Source organism: Delphinus delphis, chromosome 14 (assembly GCF_949987515.2).
Source record: "Delphinus delphis chromosome 14, mDelDel1.2, whole genome shotgun sequence".
Lineage (NCBI taxonomy): Eukaryota > Metazoa > Chordata > Mammalia > Artiodactyla > Delphinidae > Delphinus > Delphinus delphis.
Window position 1 is genome coordinate 57,812,626 of NC_082696.1, and position 16,855 is coordinate 57,829,480.

The window sequence follows — 16,855 nt, forward strand, 5'->3', positions numbered from 1 at the left end:
TCTCATATGTGGTCCTGCCTTTACTTATTTGTATTTACTTAGGAAATGGATCCAAGTTTTGGGGTTTTTAAAAAATGTTTTTGGATTCATTTTTTTCTCTATGAAAAGTGATTATTCTGTCTTTTCTTTTTTTTTTTTTTGCAAAGTAATTTCTCTTAAGAGCTTAGAAGCTATTGGTATCTTTTTTTTTTAACTGGAGTATAGTTGGTTTACAATGTTGTAGAACCTATTGATATCTTTAATAAAGGAATTTTTAAATAAAATTAAAAGTATATATGTATTTTTTAGAATAAGAAGCATCTTTATTATCTCACATAGAAAGCCAGAAGTAGGGCCACTTAAAGTTACTTGCTTCAATGGAAAGAACATTAAAAACTGAGATTTCTTCCATTTTTCTGCTGTGCCATCCTCAGTTTCATGGTTTCAGGATGGTAAAAGACGTTTCATGCACAGTGTATCACACAGCAATCCCCAAAGGCCAGAAAGAAGGCAAAAAGTACATCCCTTCCCTGTGTTCTTTTTTAAAATACATAAAACTTTTCCAGAAACATCCATTAGACTGTCCCTCATGGGACGTTGACTGGAATTGAATCTCATTTCTTTACTTACCTGGTGATGGAAGTCACTGTGATTGGTCTGAGTCTCACTAGTTTTCAGTGGAGTTGGGTGGACGTGTGTAGGGTGTTAGGAAATGTGTGTATAGGGGAGGGGCACCACTGGCCTGTGAGGATGCTCCGTGTCCCACCATGCATCAGACAGAGAGTATGTACACTTTTAAATGGTATGGAAATTAACTTGGCTCATGACTGTTTTTCTATGTAACAGAAGCAAGTTAGCCTCTTTGCAAGAAATTGAATTTAATGAGAATCCTATTGTTTTCTGAAGCTTTTCCCTCCTGCTTGAAACTAAAAACAAAACAAAACTTCTAGTGTGTTTGAGTATGATTTAAGTTTTGATTAATTTGAAATAAACGTGTATGTAAATCATACAAAGGGTGTTCTGTTCATCTTTAGGGATGTGGTAAAAACTCAGAAAGCCAGCATTCATTGAAGCACTTCAAGAGCTGGAGAGCAGAGTTACACTGTATTATAATTAGTCTGAGCACATGGATCATTTGGTAAGTTAGATTTTCTTAGTACTTGTGTTCACTATAAAAACTGTCTTTGAGTTTTATAAGGTATGATATTTAAAGATGATATACCAGCTTATACTTTTTAGCCTAAACACAACCTATGGAATCATTTAAGAAAATTAACAGTATCCATGAATATAAAATTTAAGTAAAAAATTTAGTCATCCCTGTAGTTTTCTTTAACACTTTCTTTGTACAGTAAAGAAAAATTGTTGCTAGTTGACTTTTTGGTAATGAACTTGCTAAATTAGAATGTCAGAGTTCTAGTGGAGGAAGGTACTTCAATCAGTCAAGCCAGTTGGCCATTCTCTGCAGGGGACAAGGAAAGCCTAGGCATAGATAGTTTGTAAAAACTTCTCAGGGGATTCTACTACTTAAGCCTGGTTGGGTACTAAGTCCAGTTCCCTCATTTAATATGTAAGGACACTGAGTATCATTTATTTACCTTTTTGTGGTTACAAAGTAAAGATCCAGGCACTAAAACAAGTCTTTTTGATTCTTTAGTCCCTTACCAGCATACCACACTGCTTCAGTGGTTTAACTGGACACTGTATTGAAAAGCTTTTCCTATATTTTACAGCAAAAATTTTCTCATGAATTTATAGACTCCTAGGGTTATTCAGATGAACTTTCACGCGTTTTCAAGTTTTAAGACAAAAATATTTTAACTTTGTGCTTCATTTCAGGGTTCTAAAATTAATATAAGGATATTTTGGTTTGTAGGAGAGACCATCATCATATAATTTAATTCAGCCACAGGGTTGGATGCCTGCTTCATTTGTGTTTTTGTTGCTGGCCCCAAGTAATAAAATTGGGGTGAATGAGGAAAGAATTGCTAGAACTTAATATGTAAATGAAGCATTGGAGCCAAGGGAGAAGGGTATGATCCCACAGTGTGGCAGGTCAATAAACATTTCTCTGTAGTCTGAATAGAGCAGTGGTCTGCAGCGATAGGGTGTATCAGAATCACTGGGAGGCTTGTTGGAATAGATTGCTGGGTCTCAGGCTTAGAGATTCTGATTTACTAGTTCTGGGGTGGGGCCTGAGAAATTGCATTTCTAACAAGTTCCCAGGTGTTGCCAGTGCTGCTGGCCTGGGACCATAGTTTGAGGACCACTGAAGTAGAAAAAAATGGTGGGAGAATTGAGTGGCACCTGGTAAAATAGGTTCATCTCAAGTGAATCTGAATTGGAACGTCTGTTGTAGCTCTTAGGACCCCGATTATGGTATGAATCATGATTTAATTTCAGCAAAAAAGCCTTACCTAGCGTAATCAATTAGGGTTGTTTTAATTTAATTGTTTTTTAAATTTTATTTAAATTTATTTTAAAATTTTATTTTATATTTAATTGTAATTTTGCTTTCATAGTTATATAGAGTTACAAGGATGGTGAATTTATTGAGTTTTGTAAGATGGATTTGTGAGATTTATATTATACTGAAAATAATTTTAAGTCACATTTGGGGGTCCATAGAACTACTTCTCTTTCAAAGAAAGAAATTCAGGTTTGTCACATGCATTTATAGAAATTTAAAGATTGTGAATATGTAAGGTCATGTTGGTATAATGCATTACATTTACAAAACACTTTCAATATGGTCAAACACTGTTCTTATTTGATCATTGGATCTCATTAAGATGAGAATAGATAGAAGAAACCTTTATTAACTATATGCACTAATGAGTAAACTTAGTGGAGGGTAGTTTTCTGAAAAGGAATGTGCTTTTCAAAATCTCTTCTCTAACCCCCTCTTCACAAATAAACTCCAAACAAAATAAAACACCTCATCCAGTCTTCTCTGTCTCTGTAAGTGGAACCTCCATCGCTTGAATATTTAAGCCAGGAGCCTGGCAGTTGTTTTCTTCCCCTTTTTATCTTACTTTATTTTTCAACCTTTTAACAGAAGTAAACATATGGTATAATGAATTCCTCTATATCCACCACCCAGCTTTAAACACTATCTGCTCACAGGATATCTTGTTTCATCTAGACCAGGATTTCTCAGTCTCAATACTGTTGTCATTTGGGTTGATAGTTCTGTGTTGTGAGGGGGACTGTCCTGTGAGGGGACAGGATTAGCTCTGGCCTCTAACCACTGGGTGCCAGTAGCAGCTTTCCCAGTTGTGACAACCAAAAATGTTTCGCAATTCTGCCAAATGTCCCCTGGGGGACAAAATTGCTCCTGTTTGAGAATCACTGACATACCCACATCAGCTTCTCCCTTTCCTCTTCCTTATCTTTTATATCCAATTCGTTAACTGCTTCTACCTGAAAATATACATCTGTTCATTTCTCTCCAGATCCACTGCATCTGCCCTGATCTCTCTCTATTCCTGATGCCATCCAATCTGACATGAGTCAGAGTGATGTTTTCAAAATGTAAATTGGATCTTATCACTCGCCTGCTTATTAAGCCTCTCGTGGCACTCCGTTCCACTTAGGATAAACTACCAAAACTCTAATTTGAATGCTAAGGCTCTGTATGAACCGTCCCCTGCTTATTTCTGTAGACTTATTTACCTCATTTCTCTTGCCTCACCCTATGTATCCCCCTTACCCCATGACTTAAAGACAAAAGTAGATAAATACCAACTTTATTACCTGATGTGCAAAATTATTGAAGATGCTTTCATAATATTTGCTTACATTGTATATTTTTTCAGGTGTTATGAGTGCGATGAAAAATTATCAACACATTGTAATAAGAAGGTTTTGGCTCAGATAGTTGATTTTCTCCAGAAACATGTTTCTAAAACACAAACAAGTAAGTTAATAGCAGTTGCTAAAGAAATTTGTATTGAAGTATGATATTTTATAATTCTTATAAAGAGATAATAAATTCATAAAGAGTACTTTGGATTTTACTGTGACCTCTCAGTACGAGTGCCATGAATTCTTAGGTAGCAGTTTTGTGATGTTATCTTGTGTTGTATTTACATAACTAATAATGAGAAGCTGGAGAGGATAGTGACTGGATTGTGGGCTTTTGAATCAAACAATGCTGAATTTGAATTTAGTTTCCACCTAAATTACCTACTGTCTGTGTGCCTTTGACTCCTTAGTTTCCTTATGTAAAAAATTAGTACGATAATTCTATCAAGTGGGAATGTTGTGAAGCTTAGGGATGTTTTCTAAAGATTTAGAAATAATGTGTGTAAAAATACTTGCATAGTCCCTGACACATTTATGAAATGATATCTGTTATATCATTGGAATACTGTTCTGACGCTAACTACCTGGAATTAGGCTAACCTTGCAGATTAAGGGCTCAGTTCCCCCAAAAGATTGCCCTTACTTCAGACACCATTCTCAAGCTAGGTGTTCTCAGGACGCACCCGCCCCCCCCATTTCCGACCAACTGGCTACAGGGGTTCCCACTGTCCTCTTAATTCAATAATTTGCTAGAATGACTCAGAAAACACTGGAAAGTGCTATACTTACAATTACAGTTTCATTATAGCAACAACAACAAAAAGAAATAGAAATCAGGACTGGCCAAAAGAAAAGACATGTAAGGTGAGGTCTGGGAAGGTACCAAACATGAAACTTTTCTGTCTTCTTCCTGTGGGGTCAGGATGCCTCACCTTCTCAGCACATTGATGTGTAACAATACACACAGACTGTTGTTAACCAGGGAAGCTCACTGGAGTTTTGGTGTCTAGCGTTTTTATTAGGGTTTCATTGCATAGGCATGGCTGATTGAATCATTGGCCACATGATGTAACTCAGTCTCCAGGATCCCAACCCTCTAATCACACGTTTGGTCTTTCTGGCATGGCTGGCTCCCATCCTGAGTCATCTCATTCGCATACATTGTCTAAGGTCCCACAATGAATAAAAAAATACTTTGTTAACATAAACTACCAAGTGTGGTCTGAGGGGCCCACCATGAGTAAAACAGACACTCCTGTCACTCTGGAAATCCAAGGATTTAGAGGGGGCTTCTCAGGAACCTGGGACAAAAGACAGCCAAATCCTTTATTATACAATAGTAACGTATTATATATTGTACTTTGTTGTCTAACATATAAGCAGTATATAATACACATTAATATAAATTACGAATATATAGGGAAGGAGTTTCTTCATTCAAAAATATTAAGTACCTACCACATGCCATGCTTTATGCTTTATTTGATATGTAGTGGTAAAGCAAAAATAGTTTTTACGTTGCCCTCATGAAGTTTAGAGCATAGTGGGAGAGACAGACAGAAACATAACACATATGTAACTTTGATAAGTGCTACAAAGGAAAAGAACAGATTGCAGTGATAAGTAATAATCTCAAGGTCATAGTGATCAAGAAAGGCCAATATGGCTGGAGTGTGGTTTGCTGGGAGAAAGCAGAATGTGGTAAAGTTAAGATGTAGGTGGGCAGGTCATGAAGGATACTGTAAGGAATTCCATGGTAAAGAATTTTTATTTTATTGGAAGTGTAATGGAAGCTATTAAAGTGTTTTAAGCAGAAGAGTAATAGTCATTTCATCTTTTTAAAAATAAAGATAACTCTACCAAATGGAGAATAGACTGTTGTGGGTTAAGATTGGAGGTGGGGAGATCCTTAAGGAGGTAAAAGGAGGTTATTGTGGTAGGGCGGGTGAGAGATGAGTAGGGGTTCTGGTGGAGAGTGGGTGGACTCTCTGGTGTCCACTCTCTGGTGGAGAGTGGTGTAATGAGTGAGGGAAAGTAGGAGGAATCAAGTACATACCTCAGGATTTTGATTAACTAGGTGAATGGGAATAAATGGCCATGGTAATTTGGAAATGCTTTTAGAGCAGGAATTGAACTGCTTAGTAGGTGGCATCAGAAACTGAAAAATTATATAGAAATATAGTTTTCAGCTGTATTTTCTGTAGCTCAATATAGAATGATTTTTGGTAGCTGTTGCTCTGAGACAGTAATGATGAAGACATTGGAGGAGGAACTAGAGGAGGTAAACTCAGGTTCTTTGACAGCAGAAGAAATGATTAATTTTATCACTCATTCATTGGAAAATATGGTGGTTATAGGCATTTAATACTTATAGAACAGAGGTTGGTCTTAATGCTGTCTCCTGAAAGCTGCCCATTAGTTTTTTTGGCCATAAGAAGAAATGTAGGGGGCTTCCCTTGTGGCGCAGTGGTTAAGAATCCGCCTGCCAATGCAGGGGACACGGGTTCGAGCCCTGGTCCAGGAAGATCCCACATGCCGCAGGGGCAACTAAGCCTGTGTGCCACAACTACTGAGCCTGCGCTCTAGAGCCCGTGAGCCACAACTACTGAGCCCATGTGCCACAACTACTGAAGCCCACACGCCTAGAGCCCATGCTCTGCAACAAGAGAAGCCACTGCAATGAGAAGCCGACACACTGCAACGAAGAGTAGCCCCCGCTCGCCGCAACTAGAGAAAGCCCGCGTGCAGCAAGACAGCCAAAAATAAAATTAAAATAAATTTTTAAAAAAAAGAAGAAGAAATGTAGGGATATGATGGCAAGGGTGGCAAAAGTACAACTGTAGAAGTTATTTTCTCTGGATTTTTTACGTTAGAGGTTCCTTGAGGTTAAGAACAAAGCCAGTCTGATTCCATTCAGTTTTACAGATTTCTTGAATATTTATTATCACAAAGGATGTAAGGTAGGGAGTGTGGAATGGTATGGGAGAAAAACCACGGGCTTTGAGTCAGGGGAGTCTGGCATTCAAATTTGACTCTTTCAATCACTAGCTCTGTGACCTGGGGCATATTACAGTTTGTCTGATCCTCATTTTCCTCAGCACTTTCTCCCTCTTTCCCATGGGAAGAGAGATTGATAAGACCTTTCCTAAAAAAGTTTAAAAAAGGTGTGAGATTTAAAAAATGATGTAAGTCGAAAAGAATTTGTATTTTGAGTGATGTTCAGAGTCCTTCAAATATTCAAAGAGGGATGCAGTGTTCAATTGAAAGGAACTCAAAAGGAATCGTGGAGGAGCTGGCTTCCAAGCCGACCCTTAAAGGATGAACTTGAGTAGGTAGAGAGGAGAGAAGAAATCATTTCAGGTTCCGGGAAGGAAACACCAATGGAAGCTTTAATTGTGTTTATGCAACCATGGGTAGCACCTGGAATGGGGGAAACAGGTTCTTGAAGGAGTTTGAGAGTGTGTAGAGCCTTTAAAGTTAGGGTGAGACAGGGCTTACCTGGTGGCGCAGTGGTTGGGAGTCCGCCTGCTGACGCAGGGGACGCGGGTTCATGCCCCGGTCCGGGAGAATCCCGCGTGCCGCGGAGCGGCTGGGCCCGTGAGCCATGGCCGCTGAGCCTGCGCGTCTGGAGCTTGTGCTCCGCAGCGGGAGAGGCCACAGCGGTGAGAAGCCCACGTACTGCAAGAAAAAAAAGTTAGGGTGAGACATAGTTCTGAATCCAGGGTTTCCAGAAGTTCTAGGGCAAAATGTTAGTATCTTTGTGTTCCAAGTTACAGCAGCTCTCAGGCAAGTTTGACTTAAAATAATATCCCTTGGTATTTTAGAAGTAAGTTTTTTGGGATAGTAATATTTTTATAAGATACTTTACAAATCAAATATGAAAGTTGCTATTGAGGTTTGTAAGAATGCTGGATATGATTATATAGCTATTTTAAATGATAATCGAGAAGATTGTAGAAATGTAAAAATGTCTGTATATGGTAATTCAGAAAGACTATGAAACTGTATATATTGTTTTCAAATCGCAGGATGAGAGTGATTTAAATGGAGCCTTTTTATATTTTGCATTAAGTAAAAATAACTACTGAGAGGAAAGCCTGTACCTGTACCTTAAACATGTTTTTAAGTTGTACGATGCCTGGGCTAATTTCACGTCTGATATATCTAATTCAGCTTCTCTGCTCAGTGAATCTCAACTTTTGTTCCCAGTAGCCCTTTAGACTCTTAAAAAATTATTGAGGACTTAAAGAGCTTTGGTTAGGTAGGGTATATCTATTAATATTTATCATATTAGAAATTAAATATAAAAAATTAGAATATTTATTAATTTACTGAAAAATAGCTGTAATTCCATTACATGTTAACACAAATAACATATTTTTAGAAAAGATAACGGTTTCCAAAACAACACAAACCTAATGAGTGGCATTGTTTTACATTTTTCCAAATCTCTTGATCGTCTGGCTTAATAGAAACAGCTGGATTCTCATATCTACTTCTGCATTCAGTCTGTTCTGATATCACATGGCCTGTAGCCTCTGTAAAACTGCTTTGTATAATTGAGAATGAACAAAAGTAAGAAAACCAAATAACATCTTGGGCTTATTATGAAAATATCTTGGAGCTTAAGGACACCCAAAAGGGGGGGCTTGTCTTCAGATACACTTTGAGAACTGCTAAACTAGCACATTTCTGTCTTTATAGTTTCTGTCTTCAGTCTTTCTTGCCCTAAGGCTCAGCTCAGATCCTACTTCAGTGACACTTTCCCAATCCTTTGTTTTATCTCTTCTTCTATGTAGCATACTTTAGAATCTTAACCCTTGATTTTGTGGCGTTCAGCTTTCATATGTATCTGTATCTTGTTTATAAAACTGTACATGCCTTGAGGATTGTACCCTGGCCTATATTCTTTTTGATTCTCATATGACTAGGTAGTAAATGCTGCTGAATTGAACTGAACTAGCATGTGAGCAGTTTTTACTGAGGAAGTAGATACGCTTTGCATTTTCACCAAAACACCCCTGAATATTATCAAATTATTTTATTTATTCATTCAGTCTATGAATATACTTGAGTTTCTACCTTGTGCCAGACACTGTGCTAGATATTGGAGATACGGTGGTGAATGAGACAGATCTATTTCTCCGTTCCTGCCATTATTGATCTTTTGGTTAGTGAGGGATATTGACAAATCACAATTATAATTGCTGTTTAAATAGTGCTGTGAGGAGCAAGAACAGGGGCCTGTGAGAGCACTTTGGAGTAGTATCTGATCTGGAGTAGAGGATCCAGGAAGGTTTTATTGAGAGGAAGAGATTTCTAAGCTGGAATCTGAAGGATAGCTAGATGTTAGGTAGGCAGAGAGGGAAGGGGTGTGTGCTCCAGGCAGAGGAGATAGCCCATAGATGAGGGAGCCTGATACGTTCAGGGGATTGTATAGAGCTGCAGGGTTGAGTTTTGTGATGATGGCGGGGTGGTGAGAGGTGAGACTCTGGAGGTAAGTAGAAGCAGCTATTGAAGGGCCTTGTAAGTTTAGAGTTTATCCTGGAGGCAATGAAGAGCCACTTATAGGTTCTAAGAGGAGAAGTGGATGATCAGTTTTGTATTTCAGAAAGATCACTTACTGTACTATGGAGGTACACAGGAATGCCTTAATATGTATACCTGCCCATTCATATGTCAATATCAATTTATTATATGACCAAATAAAGATTTCTAAGGCTAATGGTTAACTAAGAGTTAGTGGAATTTTGAGAACAAACATTTGAGGTAATTCTTAGTTGGTTCCAAAGTAGACAAGTAGTGGAATAGCAAGTTTTTCCTTTTTACTCTTTAAAGATTAAACTTCTTTTCAGCTGTAGAAATGGGCAAATTACATTAATACTACATGACTGGTTTAGGTAATTGCATTAAGCAGTTGAGGGAATCCCAGTGCTGGTTCCCAGAAGAATGCTTACAGCTGTGTAGATGCCACATCTGATGCTAGGATTTGCTTTAAAAAAAATAATCTCTCCACACTCTCCCCCTCAAACATATACAAGAAAACTAAAAACAACAAATAAAATCCCCGTATAACGAAAAGGTCATATAACACAAGATTGAAAAAGAGCAAGAAAACTTTCTTGTGAGACCCACCCAGAAATATGTGTTGTTAAAAGTGGGCCAATATTCTCTGAAGGGCTTATTTCTCACTTTGGTAGTCTAGTAAATGTCATGCAAGTGTTCTACAAACACTTATAGAATACGGGAATTCCTGTTGAAATTATATCATTGAATATTGGTTTGCTATGTGTGAACTAGACAGATGATAGATAATCCCACATTCTTTTCTAAACCAATAAATTTGGCCCATAATTTTAATACTGGTGGGATGCCATTTTCAAAGAACTTAAAGAGAGCATAAAATATTATATTCTGTTAAATTCATCAAGCTTATGCTCTTGGTATAGAAAGCCATGTTATGTTGGTTCTTTTGGTTTTATTAAGTATAAGTTTGCTGTATCTTTTTTTTTTTTTTTTTTTTTTTCCGGTACGCGGGCCTCTCACTGTTGTGGCCTCTCCCGTTGCGGAACACAGGCTCCGGACGCGCAGGCTCAGCGGCCATGGCTCACGGGCCTAGGCGCTCCGCGGCACGTGGGATCTTCCCGGACCAGGGCACGAACCCATGTCCCCTGCATCGGCAGGCGGACTCTCAACCACTGCACCACCAGGGAAGCCCTGCTGTATCTTTTTGAAATAAGAAAGTATGGTACATTTGGGATCTGAAATAATGTATCTGAGAATAAATAATATTGTACCCTTTTACAGTAACAGTTTGTAATGTAATACTTTGACTTTTCTTTATAAAGTAATACATTTTGTTATTTCCATATATAAAAGGGGTTAGGGACAAAAAATGTTGAACACTTCAAAAACAATTTGTTTTACCTGTAGGGATGTAAATCTATGGTTCCTCATCCGAACTACAGAACACAGAGTTACTTGAATGACTGTTTTCTCAGTTCCCCCCCAAAATGGCACTAACTTGTGGATATATATAGGGAGAAGTTAATTGGGTACAGTGGGTACCTATGGCATTAGGGCTTAATTTTTTTTGACGAACCCTTTGAGACGGGCTACTATAAACTTTAATAAAACTGTAAATTCGGGCTTCCCTGGTGGCGCAGTGGTTGAGAGTCTGCCTGCCGATGCAGGGGACGCGTGTCCGTGACCCGGTCCGGGAAGATCCCACATGCAGCGGAGCGGCTGGGCCCGTGAGCCATGGCCGCTGAGCCTGCGCGTCCGGAGCCTGTTGCTCCGCAACGGGAGAGGCCACAACAGTGAGAGGCCCGCGTACCGCAAAGAAAACAAAAACAAACTGTAAATTCACACACCAAAAGCATCCAGCAATTGATTACATCCAGCTTTTGCTTAAAAGAAGTGGTCTTTTCTTTCATATCACTACTAGCATTTCATTAGTGTCTTAACTTGTCACACGTATTAACCTTATCATCCATTGTTATACAGACAGATAGCAGATTATAAGGGTTAAGTGTGTGGATTCCGAACCCAGACTACCTGGGTTTAAATCTACTCCCTACACATAGCTGTGTGCCTTCGTTTGATCATCATCTTTACAGTGGGGAAAGTTATCGGAGGAGATGATGCTCTCAGACTTTTTCTTTAAATAAGCAAACTGCAAAATAGGTTTGCTTTCCCCGTGCTTATGAGAAACTTGGGATGTACCAGTGTTCCGTTTCCGGTTTAACCAAGGCAATTCACAAATACTTATACCTTTGAGAAAAGAGAGACATTTAATATTACTTGGCAACAAATCCACTATTGGTTGTTTTCAGTTTTCTCCAAGATGAGCAAAGCTGCATCTCTGTGTACTTATTCTTCTGTTTCTGTAGGTTAAATTTTTTGGAATTTCTGGCCAATTTATAAACATCTTAAATTTTGATTACTGTTGTTTAGCTGCCCTCCAGAAAGATTATACAAAGGGTATAGTTGACAAGAATACTTGTTTTTCCATGTTTAACTTTGTTTATAGTTTTTAGGTTTTTTGGTTTGGTTTTGGGGGGGCAGTAATGAAGTTTTTAGTGTCATTGTTGCCAAGTCCATCAGTCTTTTCTGTAATGGTTTTTTAGCCGTTGGGGTCATGCTTTGAAAGTCTTTTGTACTCCACGTTTATAAAGATATTCACCCATAGTTTTCTGGTACATTCAGGGGTTTTTAAATTTATAACTTAATATCTTTAAACTTGGTTTAAAAAAATAATTAGAGGCTCTTTGTGTTGGAGTCGTTTTTATGGTAGAAAAATTTGAGGTACTTAAGGTTACTTTTTAGATATTAGATAGACTTAGTCTTAGCCAAGTGTGGAAACAGTGTTTTTCTTCTCTTTATTTTGGCTTTGCTGGTGCTTCAGCCAGTTTTCTGTCTTATAAGACTTGAGTTATGTACAAAGCCCATCAGGTCTGCTCAATTAACCAGCTACTCTTTGAGTACTCAGATTATAGGCTTAAAGATATATATAAGACCTATAAAAGACCTATAAAAAGATAGGGATATAAAAGACCTATAAAAAATTTATCTAGAATGCCTGAAGTTTCCTCTTAATCTTCTTTGCATTCTGGGGTCTATGTTATTTTATTACATAAGTGCAATACTTGATGACAGTGTTGGTAATATAAAGGAGATAAGTAAGGTGAGATAATGATATAATATTTATATATTTTATTATAAATATATCTTACATATATTATATTTATATATGTGATATATATTATTAATAACCTTCTAACCCCGAAATTCTGTGAAGATTCTTTTTAATTACAGGCATTTCATGGGTTCAGGTAAAACTTGAGGAAAACAAAACAAATGATCAAAATTTTGTATAGTTTATCTTTTTTGTTATTGCTGTAGCAGCTTTGTCCTTTTAATTATATCATACTTCAAAACATCTTGAAGTTCAGTCCTTAGTGCATTCATTCTGTGTTTGTAAAGGAAGAGTTCTTAAAGTGAATATGATCTAAAATCACTGCCATATTAAGAAAGCTTTGCTGTCTCTAAAGACAAAATGATCAATAATTATTCTTCATTGGAAGTAATAAATTGCATTTTATTAAAACACATACCTGTTTGTAGGTCAGATAATTGAGAGACTGATTCAAACATGCTTGTTTTAAACTAGAATCTTAAACTCTCAGCTGACAGTTTCTTAGTGAGCAAATGTACATAAATACTTAGTTTCTAAAAGTTTTACCAAGGTGTTATCATGAATGTAAGGCTTAATATCTCTATGCTGTTCTATATGTCCTTATACTCTAGTCATAAATCATAGGCAATTAGTTATAAATAATTACAGATAGTGGTTCATATAGTACCTGGTACACAGTGGACATTTGATAAATCAATTTTATTTGAGTTGTTACATTTTATAAACATGCTACTTAGTATTAAGAAAATGAAAAAATTGCACTTTAAGATACATATAAATAGTTCTTAGAAAATGTCATTCTATTTTCTAGTTATATTATCTGATTTATTTAATGTTCAAGTCTAATAGCATAATTAATTTTGAGCATATTCTCACAGACTTAATAAATGTAAAAGTCAACAAACAGACCCTTGCCACTTGTGTGAAGTGGCTATTTAACCATGAAATAAACTATTTTTATTGCCATTGCCCCGTGGATATGTTCTTTCTGGCAGTGCTGTCCATATTTGGTGGCTATATGCATGGAGAGCCAGGTGGTGCTGAAAAGCATCGCACAGTGAAGCGTGGATATATCTAGGTTTGACATTTGTCATCCCTTACTGCTGCAGGGAAGGGTAAAATCTGTTTTTCCATATGCTTACACTTTTTTTGCCTGCAGTTTTGACCAGATGGTCTTATGAACATTGTTTACTTTAGGATGCTATCCCAGATGTTTTGAAAACTGATGGGTAAATGTGGTACACAGATACATAAATCATTTGCATATTATGGTTTAAAAAATGCTATTTGGTCTTATAAGACTAAAATATAATTTATTTCTGGAAGTATTTTTCCAAGTGAATAATAAATATATATTTATGATATATATTTATATATAGTTAATATAATCTATATAATTTATTTTCCCCAACGACTCTGTTTTCATATTAATAAGCTAAAAAATATTATGGCAACATTTATTAAGGATGTTAACGAAAGGAAATACTTTTGAGAAGGCATGTTTGTTTGTGGTTGCATATACTCAAATCTGTAAGAATCTTTCCTGCTAGTTTTTGTAATTCTTCTCATTGTGCATAAATCACTGAAGAGAAATTACCTGGCAAAATGACAACGGATTTATAATCAAAAGATTATCATTATAACCTTGGGCAAATCACTTAACCTGTTGGAAACTGAGTTTTGTTAGCGTAATATCAGAGTAACAGCCTTGCCCCAAAAGATGGAGCACTGCTTGGATTTAATTACTCTTTCATCTTAAATCTCTTACAAATCACTGTGAAACCATCTAGTGGCAACAGCTATAATGTGAGCCTGAAACCGGCTAATTCTGGGCTTTAGTTAGAATCTCAGATATAATTAAGAGGTGCATTGCTCTCGTTTGCAAACCCAGCCAGGATCTGTATGGGGCTTCCTCTTGTTTGTGTAGTGCTTCTTACGCACTGGCTGGCTTTTTTCATTTGCTTTTACATTCCCTTGTAGGTTTGAAGACTGTCTGGCCTTTTCCTGCTTTTCCTTTTTTCTGTGCCTGGACTCTGCACCTCAGTGACCTTCTCCATTGATTGTACCAGCCTTTGTCCCCAAGCTCTGTAATGGGGTTTAATTTTTATCACTTATTTTATTATCTGGAGGACAGGAGAAGAGATCTATTTTGCTAGTGCTTTTCTCTGTTAACTCAGAATTCTAGGGTTGGGCGTTAAAAACAGCTCTTCATTATCTAGACAACAGATATCCAGTAACAACCAATAATGTTTAAAGAATAAACAAACAGGAATAAAGGAGAAAAACAGGTAATAGAGTTTATGATAAAATATTGCATCACAGGATAAAAGTTAAGAGTTGAAAGAAAATTTTTTTCCTTGTAATAGATTTGCTTAATGAAAGAAACATCTGAGAAACCACCAATTTATTTCTCTCAATGAGAGGTTTCCACGTGTCAGAAAGAAAAGCCAGGATCATGAAAACCACAAAGTCAATGTAAAAGGCAAAACTCATATTAGCAATTCAGAAAATCCAGTTAGAAATGAGATAAACTTGAGGGGAACACCTCCAGAAAATATAGGAAATGATAAAAGAGAGAAAAGTGAGAGCAGATAAACAGGGGACATGAAGGATAGTTCTTGAAGATACGGATTTTGGCACAAATAATTTCGGGGGCCTCTCTGGGCTGTTTTTCACGCTCTTAAATAGTGCTTAGCATGCCAGGTGCTTTGCAAAGCAAATTTAACTCATTTGGGCCTTCCCTGGTGGCACAGTGGTTAAGAATCCACCTGCCAATGCGGGGGACACAGGTTTGAGCCCTGGTCTGGGAAGATCCCACATGCCTCAGAGCAGTTAAGCCCGTGCGCCACAACTACTGAGCCTGTGCTCTAGAGCCTGTGAGCCACAACTACTGAGCCCACGTGCCAAAACTACTGAAGCCTGTGCGCCTAGAGCCCATGCTCCGCAAGAAGAGAAGCCACTGCAATGAGAAGCCCACGCACTGCAGCGAAGAGTAGCCCCTGCTCGCCGCAACTAGAGAAAGCCCGCATGCAGCAACGAAGACCCAATGCAGCCAAAAATTTAAAAATAAATAAATAAATTTATTTTAAAAACATTTAGCTCATTTAATCCTTATGAAAACCGTGTGAGGGCTTCCCTGGTGGCGCAGTGGTTAAGAATCCACCTGCCAATGCAGGGGACATGGGTTCGAGCCCCGGTCTGGGAAGATCTTCTTTTTATTAGTTGGGCAGACTAATTTTTATTATCAGGGCAGACTCATTCTCATTTTGTTCAGTGAATAATAATTTATCAGTACCCTTCTTTATTTTGATATTCAAATTGTTCCAGATTGGACCACTGGGAACCTGTTTAAAATGACGCCTGTGTGTTTTGATGTACCGTTTTTTTTTTTTTTGGAGCACTTCCTTATTTTCTGGCATAACAAAAATGTTATAGGCTCATTTGCCTCTTTTGCTGTCCCAGGTTTAGAATCAGCCTTTCCTTCAAGGGGTCTTCATTCCTTTTAGTGGGAATGGTGTTTAGAAACCAAGATCTGGTCCTTCCTACTTTTTTTTAACTTCATTTTAAAATATTTTATTTTATTTTATTTATATTTTTTTTTGCGGTACACGGGCCTCTCACCGTTGTGGCCTCTCCCGCTGTGGAGCACAGGCTCCGGACGCACAGGCTCAGCGGCCATGGCTCACGGGCCCAGCCACTCCGCTGCATGTGGGATCCTCCCGGACCGGGGCACGAACCCGTGTCCCCCGCATCGACAGGCGGACTCCCAACCACTGCGCCACCAGGGAAGCCCCTAAAATATTTTATTTTTAAATTCATCTGGAATTTATTCTACAGTATGGTCTGAGGTACGGATGTGTATATTAAGATGAATTAAAATTAACTGCTTTAGCAGTAGGATACAAAACAGGAGATACTTCTTTGCGTTTATATTCTTGCCCTTCAGGAACATTGATTCAGAGGAAAATCTTATTTAATTTTAAATAATACATTTAAATTATGTCAAATGATATGTATTTAATTTTAAATCTCATGTCCATTATGTTTTCTCTAACTTAGATGCATTTTCTAGAGTCATAAAACTTTATGAAGAAAAATGTGAAACAGGTGATAAAAAGGGAAGAAAAGACAGCAATGTAACATCTGTAAAAGGAATTACAAATTTAGGAAATACTTGCTTTTTTAATGCAGTCATGCAGGTAAGAGCCATGAGAAAACTTTGTAAAATGTAATTATATTATATTAAAATTAAAATAATATAATATGTTAAAATTATATTAATTAATTTGTGTTTATTGGCACACCTGTGGACTGTCACATGACTGCGAAATGTTCGTCTAGAAGTCTGTCTGTTTTCTTTTTGATTGGTTA

General features: G+C 37.4%; 1 protein-coding gene across 8 annotated transcripts in view; it reads left to right on the plus strand.

The window, feature by feature from the left end:
* The window catches only part of USP45 (ubiquitin specific peptidase 45), a 65,015-nt gene that overhangs the window by 8,793 nt on the left and 39,367 nt on the right, over nt 1-16,855 (plus strand). For all 8 annotated transcript variants that reach the window (XM_060030183.1, XM_069541359.1, XM_060030186.1 and 5 more), the window contains 3 exons: nt 1,014-1,117; nt 3,798-3,898; nt 16,544-16,683. In XM_060030183.1, the coding sequence (XP_059886166.1) occupies nt 1,014-1,117; nt 3,798-3,898; nt 16,544-16,683 (345 nt within the window). The remainder of the gene's footprint in view (nt 1-1,013; nt 1,118-3,797; nt 3,899-16,543; nt 16,684-16,855) is intronic.